At 53.7% G+C, this 14,106-nt stretch overlaps 1 protein-coding gene across 2 annotated transcripts; it reads left to right on the top strand.

Moving 5' to 3' along the window:
• The first annotated feature begins 254 nt into the window (after positions 1 to 254).
• On the top strand, positions 255 to 12,451 carry LOC116496252 (suppressor of cytokine signaling 1-like). Of its 2 annotated transcripts, none has more exons than XM_032199201.1 (3): positions 255 to 307; positions 7,821 to 7,945; positions 11,000 to 12,451. In XM_032199201.1, exon 3 carries the CDS (start codon positions 11,066 to 11,068, stop codon positions 11,732 to 11,734), a length of 669 nt encoding a protein of 222 aa, XP_032055092.1. In that variant the 5' UTR covers positions 255 to 307; positions 7,821 to 7,945; positions 11,000 to 11,065; the 3' UTR covers positions 11,735 to 12,451. The 2 variants fall into 2 exon arrangements, with proteins under 2 accessions (XP_032055092.1, XP_032055101.1); XM_032199210.1 differs by lacking the exon at positions 255 to 307 and adding an exon at positions 541 to 599.
• Positions 12,452 to 14,106: the final 1,655 nt, after the last annotated feature.

The raw sequence follows: 14,106 nt of genomic DNA, 5'->3' as shown, positions 1-14,106 counted from the left end.
TCCCCTTCTTTCTCCCAACCTGGCCAACTTTTTTTTTTTTTTTTAACTTAACTTTTTTTTTTTTCTTCTTCTGTACTTTTTTTTTTTTTTTTTTTTTTTTCCCCCTCGCAAAAGCCACGCCGTGGAAAGCCGGGGTGGCGGTGGTGGTGGAGGAGGGAGAAACCCCTCCCCTTCCCCTCCCCCGTGGCTCCTTCCTCGGAAAAGCAGCACTTGGGGGGTTTCCTCCCCTTCCCCTCCGCGCCGCTCCCCGCGGCCGAGGAGGGCCCGGCGGGCTGCCGCCGGCCCGGGCCAGCCCCGGCAAGCCCCGGTAAGAGGGCGGACAGCGGCCCCTCGCCCATCTCGGGGGCCGGGGAGGCGAGGGGGGGCCGGGGGAGGGATGCGCGGCGCGGCGGGGAGCGAGGCCGCCTCGGTTTCGCTTCGGGGCGGGGGAGCGGGGGCAGGGGCAGGGGCCGGGGCCGGGCCGGGCAGCGCCGCTGTCGCCCCGGCACTGAGCGCTCGCTCGCACCCGCGGCCCCTCCGGCAGCCCCGAGCGGAGCTCAGGAGGAGCCGAGGGCAAATCGGGCTCCGCTGCCTCCGAGCCGGCTCGTCGGGGAGCGCGTGTGAGTGTTTTTGGGGGGTTTCACGCTTTATTTGGGTTTTGGTACGCCTCGGGAGGGCAGGAGCTGGGGGTCTGGCTGCGGGAGAAAAGGGCTGAGCTGGGCTGGGGCTGCCCCGCTCCGGGTTTGGGGTGCCGGCGGCAGCCCCACAGGGAGCCATGTGGCTGGGCTCGGCTCGAGCCTGCCGCCCCTGTCGGCTCTCGGCACGGGGCGGTGAGGAGCTGCGTCCCGGTGCCGCTTCTCCTCCTCCGTGCAGCCCCGGAGGAGTGCTTCATCTTCGCTGGAAAAAGCGAGCTCTGAGGTTTATTTATTTATTTCCCTCCTCGCTTTAGTTTTAATTGAGTTTAGTGCAAGCGTGCGTGCTGTCCTGCTCTGTAGAAGCATGGAAACGAGATCTGAATGAGCCCGGGGGGTAACAGAAAGATGAGTTTAACATCCCTGAGTTCCTGCCCCCCCCTCCTTAAACGTACATGAGAAGGATGGGGATGTGGCTTGACCATTGTTTTGGAAAGTTTGGGGTAAAGAGGAAAGTTTAGGGTAGCGAGCTGCTATTTAGAAGTACGTGGTCCAGACGGCAGAGTTTGCTCTTTGCAGCACTCAGAGAGTGTAAATGAAAACTGCGGTCACATGTTGGCCATGCTTAATTCTGTTAAATGGGGTGGGATCAGAAATAGCTGCAGTTTCCCAGCGTATCGTCCTCTAATGGCTGGGCCCTCCGGAGGCTCTGCCTTCCTTCTCCAAACAATCGGGACTGCAGTTCAGATGCTGCGGACGTCAAATAGCCCATTGAGTCGCAGTGGGGTTATAGTCATGTGCTTAAAATTATGCACATGCACAGAAGTTTGTGGGACTGAGGCTCTATTATCACATAATGTTGGTCTTGGTTGAATCAAGTTAGGACGAGATGTGACCGGTTGCTGCAGATGAAGCCAAGCTTTGTTTCTGTGTTCCTGAGGGGTTCTGCTGGGTCTGACTCGCAGCTCAGATGCTGAAGGACGGGGTCTTGTCCCCTCTGGAGCAGAAAGCTCTTGGGCGCAAATCCGTGGGATTACTCGGATGCCAGCCTCCCACACTGGTTCCCATCTTCTCCCCAGCCAGACTTGGAGCTGGGCCTTTGTTATTTCTGCGCTGCTTGTTGTCTGTTGCACACCCTGGCTCGCTCGCTGCTGTGTGGTGGTTGTGGCGAGAGGCAGCACGAGGCTCTCCTTCCAGGTTGCACCGGCGGCCACAGGTAAACACTGTTGGGGTCCCAAAAAACAGGTGCAGAGGAGCTGCTGGGTTTGTGTCCCTGCCCCTGTTCGGAGAGGGCCAAGTTGGGTTTCCAGATGACAGCTTCAGACGTCGGCTGGTGCCTCTGTCCCTAATCCAGCTGGAATGTCTCTGAAGTTGGTGGCCGGTTTGCGCAAGGGCAGAGCTGGAGCTGTGTGGTGCCAATTCCTCGCTGCTGTCACCGATGCTGTGGTTGCACTGCTGAGGAAAAAAAGGGGGAGAATGTGCCTTTCGAGCTGGGTTTCTTCCCTGGTTTCTCTTTTTTTCCGTCCCTGCTGGGATTTCATTCCTTCCTTCTCCCTGGCCCTGCCACATGTGGGTTTTGCTTTCCTGGCTTCTCCTACCCTGTTCCTACCTTCCTCTGGTTGGCGAGAAATAGCTAGTGCTGGTGCTCAAACAGGACGTCGTTTGGGTCAGGCTGACACTGTGGTCACGTTAATAAAAGCTCTGGGGAGGCTGTGTGTTCCCGGGCCATTATCTGGTTGTGCTCGTGAGCCGGGAGAGGTGTATCTTAAATGAACGTGTGGGTGCTGCGAGAGCTGAGGCTGCCATCCTGGGGTGGTGTCTTTGTGTAGGGCAAGATATTAAGTGCCTATGCTGTTAGGAGGCATCATAGATTTGTTTAAAAGAAGACAACTAAATGTTTGGCTAATTACACCCCTGACTACTTGTAAGTAGAGGCAGAAGCTGAAGACAGTCACGGTATCAACTTTACCCTCTTCTTTCCTGCCAGTGCCCTTCACTAGTGCTCAGCCCTCTGTTTTGCATCATCTGTGCATGCCCTACAGCCTGCTGCCTCATCGAGGTATTCATTAGCTGAGCGTTTTGCTGAAACTGGTCTCACACCCTTTAAAAAAAAAAAAGTTCAGCGGTGTGTGGTGCAACAGGATTTGGTGGCTTTGCGCTAGTGAGTGGTCAAAATGACTCGAGTAAAATTAATTTCCCCCCCGACCAAGTGCAAGATTTCAAGGTAAGATTTAGAAGTGAGAGGTGTTAGAAAGTCCTTTTTTTTATTTTATTTTTTTTAACCTCTGGGAATCTGTGTGCAGTACTTATTTAATAGTATATCAATATCAATTCAGTTTTAGTAAAACTGCTAAATACTGGTCTCTGTGTTGTCTTTGGAGCCTTTTGAGCTGCCCCCTTAGTTTCGTCCTCTTCAGTGGAGAAATGAAAAGGCCTGTGTGCACTTCACAGGAAATGAATGTCTGATACAAGCTTGCAGACTGCACATTTCCAAGAACTGCTCTCAAGGTATTTTGATAATGCACATTCTCTCGGCCTTCTCCCTTCCTGCTCCCCGTGCACTTTCTGTGCTGCTGCTTGTTCGCTAACACATGTGAAGTATGAGGGAGACGGCCAGCCCCTGCCGATCCCAAGCCTGCACGCAGGCTGCTCCAGCTTCACGTTGGCTCCCTCGGAGCGGTTGCTGGCGAAGTTGTGCTAAGCTGGCAGCCTTCAGCCGCTTTTGTCTGAGCAGGGAGGTTTTGTCTCCCCCATCCCCACCCCCTGCAAACACTGAAGAAAAATTTTGACTTCAGATGCTGACTTGGCTTACAGTCGCTGTGATCCTGCAGTTCACAAACTGCAGCAGCCCCACGATTAAGTCCTTGCAGTGACTTTATAAACCCTTTTCACTTCAGTTTTGCATGACTAAGGGAAGTTTGCGCCTTTTGCTGGGCTCCCCTGATTTTTACGTCAAGTCTGATCAGTGAAGGGGGGGCTTAAAAAGGTGATGCTGAAAAAAATAAAGCCCTTTGCTGCTGGATTCCTCTGCTGAAGCCTGGAGTGGTGGGTGCTTTACAGAGGCAAGGCAGAGAAGTTTGAGAAAGAAGAGAAATGAGAGTCCTCAGATCAGCTCTCTCACTTTCCCCAGCAGCATTTTAATGTGTGTGTGATTGGAGTTTTTCCCTTTTATGAGTTTTAAAATTACTTACTTTTCAATCTCGGTTACCTTTGAACTTCCTCTCTTTTAGTTTTATGAAAGAGCACAAAAAGAGCGGCCTGGTTGTATGGCGTGTTCCTTTTGCACCCTCTGTACCTACCCGCTCCCTAAACTCAGCATCACATTTCTCCGGTCTCCATCTGAAAACTTGCCCGTGACTTCTCATCACCCATCCTTAGGCCCATTCCTTTTGTTTCAGCTCTACCTGTTTTTATTTAAGGTGACTGGAGCTGATTGTGCCATCTCAGGTGGTGGCATTGCTGTCGCATTCCCACCTGCCTGTTTTTCAGCCTCATGCTTGTGTCTACTTCTTATTTACTAATTTCTGCCTCTGCATGCTGAGCTGGAGCTTCCCTCAGTGAGCACTAGGTGCTGTTTTTTGTGAGCTGCCCCAGTTAATGCGTTGCTCCTGGAAATACAGACCCAGTTTATTCACTTGCGAGTCCTGGGGATGCTCGAGCTCCTGCCAAAGCCCTGCGTACAGCACACTGCATCCCTTTAATTTTAATTTTTCTGCCCTTTAATTTTAGTGTTACCCATCTCTTCTAATTACCACCCTCCACCTGTACAGGTTAAATAGTATTAAATGCTGGAGAATCTCCTCAGCAATCTGTGCAAGGAAAACAACAAAAAAAGGCATCTGCTTGCTTGCTTAGCTTCTCTGCAGTGTCCTCATCCCCACGTGCCAGTACCCCAGTGAGATGAGCGATTCCCCCAGAGGCTTTCAGGTTTTGATCAACTGAAAATGCCATTTGTTTTCTGGGTTTTCCTTTTGTTTTTCTTGTCTACCTGCTGTCCCACTTTCATGACAGCCATCCCAACGTAAATTCACTCCCCACCATCAGTAACGTATGTTCCTTTATGTCGGCTCTGCCAGGGTTAGCTTCTCGCCTTCTGAAGGACTGTGGAGGTTGTAGGGAGGTTTGGGCAGGCACCGAGGCTTCACTGGGTTTTTGGATGGTGTCTGGCCCATGGCAATGGCCCTTGTGAGGCTTCTACCTCTCTGAGGTGTCCTCCCCAGGCTGTCCTCACAGCCAGGCAGCCCCTGTTGCCCCTGCAGGTCAGCACGCTCTGACACTTTAAGCCTTCCTAAATAACCTCTCAAATGACTGAAGTATTTTTCTTTTTTTTCCACGTTTGACTCTCAGGACTCATTTCTTTATTTTGTGTATTGGAAATTCCCCATTATAAAACTTGGTGTTGTGGTGTGTTTGTGCTCCGTGACCCTCGCCCCTTCTTCTGAAAGCATAATCACTGATTCCTGGTCTGTCACATCAGCTAGAGCCAGGAGGTTTTAAGGCAAAGGGAGCATCCCTTCGCTGTACCTGTGTGTCCTGGTGTGTACAGGTTAAGCACCTACGACTTTTCTCTCAAATCCATGATACCGAGCCAGTTTTCCCTGCAGATGCTGCTCATTTCCTGGAGTTAGCCTCTTCCATGAATTCCTTTCCTGCTGAATGCGATGGGGCTGCGGTCATTGTGGGAACCACCAACAGCTGCTGTGTTTTTGGATGTACGTGTTCAGGCAGGGCACTGGAACAACCCAAACCAGTCCATTCAGCCGAGGAAGGTCAGAATGGGGGATGCAAACCCATGCCATTGACCCAGGTACGGAGAGAGGAGCTGCCACTGGTGGATGCTGGACTCCTGGCCTCCCTCCCAGCCCCTCTTTCACTGTCCCTGTCACCTTCAGTGCTCTTCCAGAGCCCTCGTGCCTCCTGCTCTCCCTGCTCCCCCTCCTCATCTCTCCTCTCCCGGCTGCTCCCCATCTCCTCATTTTGCCACCCGGGCACCAAACAGCACTGCCGGGCTGACCAGAGGTGAGCAGCGACAGCTCCCTGTCCTTCAGCCTCAGCAGGAGAGCCTGAGCAGCAGCGATGAAGCTAGGCAGTAACCCGTAACGATTTCCTGTTTCTAACAATTTATATTTTTAAACTCTTTTCTGCAAGTTTCAGGGGGGAAAAATGCCTCAGGCTCCTGAACCTGAAGTCGGTAGTCCCATGTAAGCCAGCTGGTAGGGGTGGTTGTGTTACTTGCTACACAGCAGCAGCCTTACAGCTCAGGGAAGTCGTGCTGTTGCTCCGAAATGGCAGGATTGCAGCTTCATGCAGCGCCAGGCCTGCGTGGAAAGGGCTGTTTCATTTGGAAGTAGTTGTTCTGGATTTGCAGAGTGGCTCAAAGGTGAGAGGAAAGGACCCTGAAGCAGGTTTTCTCTTCCAGCTTTTTTGGTCAGGCTAACAGAAGCAATAAGCTTTCCCTATAAACTGCCACCTTCATATTTTTTGAAGCATGTTATGTGGAAACCAAACGTGCTCGCAGACTTCCTTGCTTTGAAGAATACTGGGAGCACATCAAACTATCCTGTGGGTTTTCTTCTGGGTAAAAAAAAAACCTTGTAGCCTGTATCAGCAAAATGATCACGTTAAAGCAGAAAGCACGTCACAGAAAAGTGCAGTAAGAAATGCAGCAACTAAAGGTGAGAGCCATGAGAAGGTGGAATTACTTGTGGGTTCTGAAGTGTGCTCTCCAGCACCAGAATTAAGAAGGGGGGTTGATAAGGACGGTCCTTTCGCAAGAGCTCTCGAAGCCGGTTCCCAAAACCCGCATGCAGAGCTCTCCCCTACACCTCTTCTGCGTGGAAACAGGAAATGTCACAGCGTGTGCTGCTGCCTCGTGCAGGACAGCAAGCTGACAGGGTTGTTTTTTTTTTTTTTTTATATTGCATCCTTGTTCAATGCTGGTCATGTAGGGAAACACGGTTTGGGTTTGGTACGTGCACGCGTGTGTCACGTTTGTTTTTTTCCACATATTCCCTCGCGCCAGACGTGGTATCAGCCTCACACCAAGCTCTATTTATAGCCGTGGCAGAAAAGACAGCGGGATCTGCGGCGTCTCCTCAGCCCGCTGTGTGCTGGAGGAGCTGCCTGTGATCAACGCCAGCCCTATTCACGGGGCTGTGCCACGTTCCTCGCTGAAATGTGGTCCTCCGTGCTGGTCCTCTGTGCTCGTGGGCATGTGCTTGTCCCCGTGCTTCTCCCACCTGCCCCTTCCCCTCCGTCAATAGATGGGGTGGGGGCCTGCAAGCAGGAGGTCTCTGCTTGGGCTCTGCTGCCCGAAGCAGGGATGCTGCTGCGAGGACCCGCTGGGTGTCCCTGTGAAAGCTTTTCTGAATTATCCCCGCTGCCTGCAGGCTGCAGGATTGATAACAGGGAGGTGCCGAGGCCAGACAGAGAGGGTAATGTAGTCACGGGGCAGAGCTGCAGTTCTGCTAGCTGCGAGTCAGCGTGCTCGTGGGGTGCGTGCCCAGCCTGGGCTTGGCTGGGGCGATGCGGAGAAGTGATGTTAACTGATGGAGCTTGGGTAAAAGTGGGGCCTTGAAGGGACTGCCTCTGAAAGGCATGCAGAAGGCTGGGTTTGTTTTTGCCACTTGCTGACAGATCCGCTGCCAGGCAGGTGGTTGCACAAGGGGTGCGCTGCTGCTCCACCAGGTCAGCAGGTTTGGGTTTCTATCCACGGGGTGAGAAGAAAAAGCCTGGATTGCTGGGGAAGCCGAGCAGAAGAGCAGGAGCCAGATTGGGCTGGTTGCTGTTCAGATAACTCCCCAGCAAACGGCCACGTGCATGCTTTCAGATAAGGCAGTCTAAATGTTGTGCCTTGTGCTGAGCGCAAGCCTGAGTTTGCTGTTCCAAATCCTGAAGCGTATTCCTGTTGCCACCATCCCTTAACATCTGGTTTTTATGGTTCCTGCTTCCTGCAGATGATGGCAACGTTAAGGTCTTTGCATTTGTCCTTAGGGCATCTGTGAGCTGTGTGGAAGCTATTCAGGTCATGGCTTTGGGAGCAGCAATAACAACAGCGATCCCTTGCTATCTGAGTGCAGGCTTCCACAGCCTCACGGGCTGAGGAGGCTGAGGCAGACCAATCGCCTCCAGATTTGTCACGTTTCAGACCCACGTTACGGCCAGCTAACGGGCTCAGTCACCACTTTGGACATCTCTTTCTTCCCGAAGGATGGATCCGCGCTGGAGGAAAGCTCCGCAAAAGCAGCGAAGCGCTGCGTCGGCGCTCCCGACGTTGGACCGCTTCCAGGCCTGACCTCCAGCTGCTCACCCCTATGGATGGCAAATTGAGAGAGGTAAGCCCTTCGAGCGCCCTGAAGGCAGAGTGCCAGCACGGATCCTAACGTGTGTGAAGCCGCTGCTGAGCGTGCCAGCTGTACCCAGCCCCAGGGCGCTCTCTCCCTGCACGACACCCGCTGCCTCGCCTGGGTAGGGAGCGCGGAGGAGATCGCGGTGCTCCGTGTCAAGAGCACTTGTTTTGAAAAGCTCTTGAGCTTGCATTAAAGCAGAAGGTCTGGGGAAACTTAGCCGGGCTTTCAATCAGCGGGACGCCGGCTTTTGGGGGATGTTGTGTTGGCTGTAAGCGCTGTTCTTGCGGTAGGGAGGCTGTAATGTTTGGGTGTGGGGTTTTTTTGGGGGCTTTTTAGCAGCGGGGGGAAAAAGCAAATCTGGGCTTGGCAAATCAGAAGCAGAACTAATTATGCACGTGTGTTTCATTATGCCCCAGGGTTGGCTTATCTCTACTCCAAAGAGTCCACCTAGCCTCCTTCACCTGGGAGGCCACATACACACCGTGCACGTTAACCCATTAGAAGTGAACCTTTAAGGTGACACCAGGAAGTACTGCCAGAGGGCTATCTAATGCCACGCTGCCGGCCACCCAGCCATCTGTTGGAAATGGGTCACTGAAGCTAAACAAATTCACGCTGAGGACCTGACCCACATGTAGATCTCAGACCAAGTGAGCAAGCTGTGAGGGTGCTATTTTTGCATTTACTTTGAATTCGAAACGATGACACAGTCTCGGTTCTTAGTCAGCCAGACTTCTAGTAGCAGTGGATTTTTCTTAAAGGACTTGGGAGAGTGACTCAAGGTTGAAAACTGGGACAAACAGTTGTTGTTGTTGGGTGTTTTTTTTGTTGTTTTGTTTTGTCAAACAGCATCTGCAGCCTTAAACAAATTATCTATTTATTTGTTGTTTTTAAAGCTAGCCTGGAAATGCAAGACAGCTGCTTGCTTCTGTTTTCCTGTTTGGATTTGGTTTCCAACCTAGGCCCAGGAGATTGGCAAAACTTTAGGTTGGACCCAAGAGAGCTCGCAGTTCAGGAGGAGTGGTTGCTGGTGGGAGCGAGTCTCCCGGGTCCCATCGCAGCTGTAGCTGAAGCCCTGAAGGCCCTTAGTGGGAGTATGACCTTTTTTCCCCTGTAATAACTAATGTTGAAGGGCTCTACAGCTTCCTTACCCAGGGGGAGGAAAAGGAAAGGGACCAAGTTGCTGCAGCTTCTTGTGGTGTTGAGTTTTCGCTGGTGATAGATTGCCCTGAACGCTGCACGTGTCGCCTGTGTTTACTTGTGTGCAGCTCACTAAATCAGCTTCCCCCAAGATTTATCCTGACTTGCTGAACCGTCTGAGCAGCTTTCAACCGCTGCTTTTTTTTTTTTTTTTAATGGAAAAGAAAAAACCCAGCTTGATTAACTCCTTCCTACCCCTCCCACCTTCCTCAGAGTGGAATTTCCCTCCCACAGCGACACGTCGCTAAAGGGCAGCATTCAGAGCAGCGCCAGGGATGTCGTGGCCTGCACCTCACAGGACCAGAAACTGTGTGTATGTGCCACCAGAGAGGCTTCCCGGTGTTTATGGCTCCCTGTCCTGACGGTGACATCATTGATACCACCGCCGAGTATTGCAAGAGATGTGAGGGGAGGTGCCTCCTCTCCAAAAATACCGTGCCAGAACAGCGTGAGGAGAAGGCACCCCATCCGGATGGCACAAGGCTTTTAAATAGCGGCTGAAAGGTGTGAGATAAGGGGAGCTGAGCCTAGCCCAGAGCTTTCCCTCGCGATCTTTCCCTTGGTGCTCCCCTGGGTCTGTGGCAGGGGGCTCAGGAGACAGGGCCGCAGGCTGCGTGTCGGCATCGGTCCTGCTCCCGGCACGGCAGCGCTGTCAGCGAGTGTGCCTGGGTTAATGGAGTGTGTCAGGGGGCTGAGGGCAGGGCTTGGCGGTGAGCTACTGACTTGTCAGGCCTGGGGAAGTGGTATGTAACAGCTCAGCTTCTCACACAGAATGAGCCTCTGGCTCGGGGCTGTGGTTTTTATGTTTATGCATATATATATATATATATATATATTTATATGCGCACACACACACACACACATATATTTTTTTAATAATTGAAATGACTTGGATGGATGGCTGATGGCAACAGTGGGAGCAGGGATCTGCTTTTCTAAAGCCAGACAGCCTGGTGACAACACGAGGTGCAGATGGAGTGGGAGACGAGCAGGGCCGTGACAGCGAGGGAGGGAGGGCACTTGGCTGAAGGCAGCACAGGAGCAGAGGGTGGTGGCTGCGAGAGGGCAGCGGCATCTGCGGGCTCTGGGAGATGTCCCTCCGGCACAGGCAGAAGTCACGGGCTGGAAGGCCCCGAGCAGAATCGTTCCTCGGAAATCAGCAGGGCCTGGTGTCAGCGTAAGTGGTCTCACTCGTGGCAGCCCCGAAGCTGATGGCGAAGCATTTCGTGCAGGGCGCTTGATCCGAGGGCTTTGCTTCTTCCTGGCATGCTGGATGGGAGTGTCCTGGGACAAGGGAGAAGTTCCTGGGGTTTGGTGGGAAGGGCTCGTTCCCATCTGCTGCTGTGTCTGGGTCCTGTGGTCTGTCTGTCCTTCTGTCAGAGGAGGCGTTGGGCAGGCAGGAAAGACACCTTCCCACTTCTCTCTGAGTGCCAAAGTGAAAGATACCCTCCTGCCTCGGGAATTTATTCCATTGTCATTTGGGGTCTCATTTCCTCTTGCCACTCTGAAAAGCCCCTAAACATCCAGCAGAGGGAAATCTCCGAGATCTGCTAGATTTGAGCCAACCTGTTAAAGGATGTACCGGGGAGCCCCTAGCTGTGAATCCTATAAACCCAGTGCAGCAAGGTGGGGCCTTGCTCTGGCTGGGGATCCTGCTGGAGCTCCTCCTGCTCTTATTTCCTTGGTTGTCCCTCCAGCTGCAGGTTAGTGGCACACCGTGGCTCCCTGCGGTGCTCCTTGGTGCTCTCGCTGCTGTCTTTCCTCCCCGTGAAGTCCCTGTCTCCACTTGCCCAGCGAGAGGGTGTGGAGGGTTCGCCTCACTCTGCTTCTCTCCCGCAGGCTGGACACGAAGGAGTAAGGATGGTAACGGCAGCGTCTTCCCAGGATCCATGGGCTCTTTGAGAGATGATCAGAGGGAGGCCAGATGATCTGCACAACACGCACGCCACTGTTTCTCGTCCGCAAAGGCAGCATCGGAGCGTCCTCCCCAGCCCCGCGCCGCCCGGCTTGCCCGATCGCTTCCGGATGTTTCGCAGCTGCGAGTGGGAGGTCCTGGAGCGGTCCCTCAACATCCTCCAGGCCAGCGACTTCTACTGGGGCCCCCTGTCCGTGGGGGAGGCCCACGCCAAGCTCCAGCGGGAGCCCGTCGGCACCTACTTGGTGCGGGACAGCTCGCAGGGCAACTGCTTGTTCAGCCTGAGCGTGCGGATGCCCACGGGGCCCGTCAGCCTCCGCATCTCTTTCCAGGAGGGCTATTTCCGCCTGAAGAACTGGTTTTCGGACTGCGTGGTCCGGCTGCTGGAGCTGGTGGTGGCGGGGACCCGCAACAACCCCTTGCACTTTGATGAGATGGGGGGAACCCCCCTGGTCTTCTCGGAGCCCCTGTGCCGGAGCCGCCGAGCGGTGCCCACGCTTCGAGAACTGTGCCGCCGGCGCCTGCCTGCTGGCGCTGCTGCCACGGGGGACACCACAGGGACGTGCCTGCAGGAGGTGGTGGCGTCACCCCCGGGCAGGAGACGGGGGTCAGAGCAAAGTGTTGGCTCCAGTCCCTCCACAGCCGGGGCTGGGAGATGATGGCGGGCGTGTGGGAGGCGAAGGGACGCGCCTGCCGCCTGGCCGTGCCAGCGGGGCCGGGGTAGCTGCTCGGAGAGGCAGGGGAGGGCAGGTGCCCCAAGCCATTGGCCATAAGAGCTGTGTCCTCGAAGGTGCACAGCACATGTGGCCTTCCCTGCAATGGCTGGGGTAAAGCCAGAGCAGGAGAGCAGCGGTTTCCACCCCCCGGGTCCTGCTCTTTGCTCCAGTCGTGCCTTATAAGCTTGAGAGTGGGGCAAGCTGCCTGTCCCCCCAGGTCAGCCCCGCTGCCCCAAAGTGCCTGAGCTAGTCTGTGCTAAGCATGTGCCCTCGTGCAGCGATATGGCTGGGACTGGTCCCACAGCGCTGCAGCCTGGGCATGGCCCCGTGCTGCCCGGAGAGCCACAAGGGCAGGAGCGCGCCCTGCTCCTCGCCGCACAAACAGATGTCAGCACTTGCACCTGGGGAGAACTGCTGCAGCTCTTTACAGTACGTGCAGCTTCTCTGCCTTTTGCCTCGCTTTATTTGAACAGGTTTTTGGGAGTGCAGATGGGTTTATACTACGGGCAGTGCGTTCCAGCGGAGGCGGTCCCAGTCCAGAGAGCCTGGGCTGCTCTGCGAGGGTGAGAACAGATCAATCCTGTGCCCTTCCTTACGCTCATCTGATAGTATGCTGCTGCCATCTATGGACTGTACAAAGATGTTTTGGTTTTGTCTCAAAAAAAAATGGCAAAGAATTTTTATACAACTTTTTAAATGTTAATAAACATGTTTTTGTACTTCTTTTTAAAAGCTAATGAATACATAACAGTATTTTCATTCCCTTGCAGCATTGGAGACACGGGTAGTTTAGTGCAGAGATACATGGTAATCAAACAAACTGAACGAGTGAGTTTCTTACCAAGACCAAAAGCAGTACATAAATGAATGGTCTTAGGTGGGAACAATAAACTTAGTTCACCTTACAGTGCAATAAATAAAGAATTTTATAAACATAACTCACTTCCTGAATAGACGGAGATAAGGCTTTCAGAAGTATTATTTGTATTATTTAAAAATTCTACTGAGTGTTTGAAGGAAGCACAGCATTGATGAGCTGTGACTGATGAGGGTGGCTACAAATGAGAGGGATAGAAAAGGGCTTAAATAGGCCTAAGAAAAATCAGTGTTGTGGTTCTTTTCAAGGGTGCAGGTGGGTATGATGTCCTCAAAATAAGTGACTAAAACCAGCTTTGTGAAAGGAGGTTGGTGTGCCTGGATACTATAAAATGTGACACCTGAGTCAGATCAGAGAGCAGCCAGCAGTGCATTGTACACGCAGGCTGCTCAGCTCATGCTGGCTTTCCCCTTCAGACCTGCACGGAGTGAAAAAGCCAAATGTGGAGAGCTGGGGCTCTGAATTTGCTCTCTTAGCTTCAGATATCTTGTCTGAGGAACCACTGTGTGTAGCCTGTTATCATTGCTGGGTCTGTTTGAGAGCAGATTGGGCTGCAGTGCCCTGCACCAGGGCAAGGGTGCCCTGTGCTGCTCCAGGCAGCAGCAGCCGGGGGCTGGGGTTTGACCCACCTGGAGCCCTGCTCGGATAAACCCCCTTGCCCAGGGTCACCGCTGTGTCCACCTCCTGGAGCAGCCCTGTCTGAGCACTGCAACCCAGGCAGCAGGCTGAGCCTACAGGGTGCCTGGCAGCAAAGGCAAGCAGCAGCCTGGGCTGTTCCAACAGGAGCATGGCCAGTAGGTGAGGGGAGTGATCATCTCCCTGTACTGGCTACTCTTTAGGCCCCATTTAGAATATTGCATCCAGTTTGGGGGCTCTGTGATGCAACCAAAAAAATGGGGTGAGATCAGGGGTACAACCCCAGGGTGCTCCAGGGATTGGAGCATTGTTCCATGAGGAGAGGCTGTGCGAGCTGGGCTTGTTGAACCTGGAGAGGAGATGCCTTCGGGGGGACCTAACAGCAACCTGCCTGTGCCTACAAGGAGGTCAGCAAGGAGCCAAGCTCACCACAGCGTGGTGGGAAATGGGGGGTGGTGGGAACAAGTCCAGACTGGATAGGAGGAGACCCCTGGGGGGTCCAGCTGGTTGCTCAGAGAGGTTGTGCAGTCTCCACACTTGGAAGTTTTCAAGACCCAACTGGGTGAAGCCTTGAGCAGCGTGGTGTCACCTCAGAGCTGGCCATGCCATGGATGGAGACCTCCTGGGGTCCATTTGGGGGCCACATGTATGCTCTTGGTGCTGCTCCCTGCCATATGTTTGGCTGGGCCTTGGGCACCATCCTGTTGCTCAACCCAAGGTTCCGCTATGGATGAGTACATTGTAGCTCCTGTGCCCACCCTGTGGTACCTCAGGTGCCTTTGGGCACCTGCCTTGGTCCTCG

The sequence above is a fragment of the Aythya fuligula genome, chromosome 1 (genome assembly GCF_009819795.1).
Source record: "Aythya fuligula isolate bAytFul2 chromosome 1, bAytFul2.pri, whole genome shotgun sequence".
In the NCBI taxonomy this organism is placed as follows: Eukaryota; Metazoa; Chordata; class Aves; order Anseriformes; family Anatidae; genus Aythya; species Aythya fuligula.
Note: the sequence above shows the minus strand (reverse complement) of the source record. Positions and strands in the feature narration are given on the sequence as shown.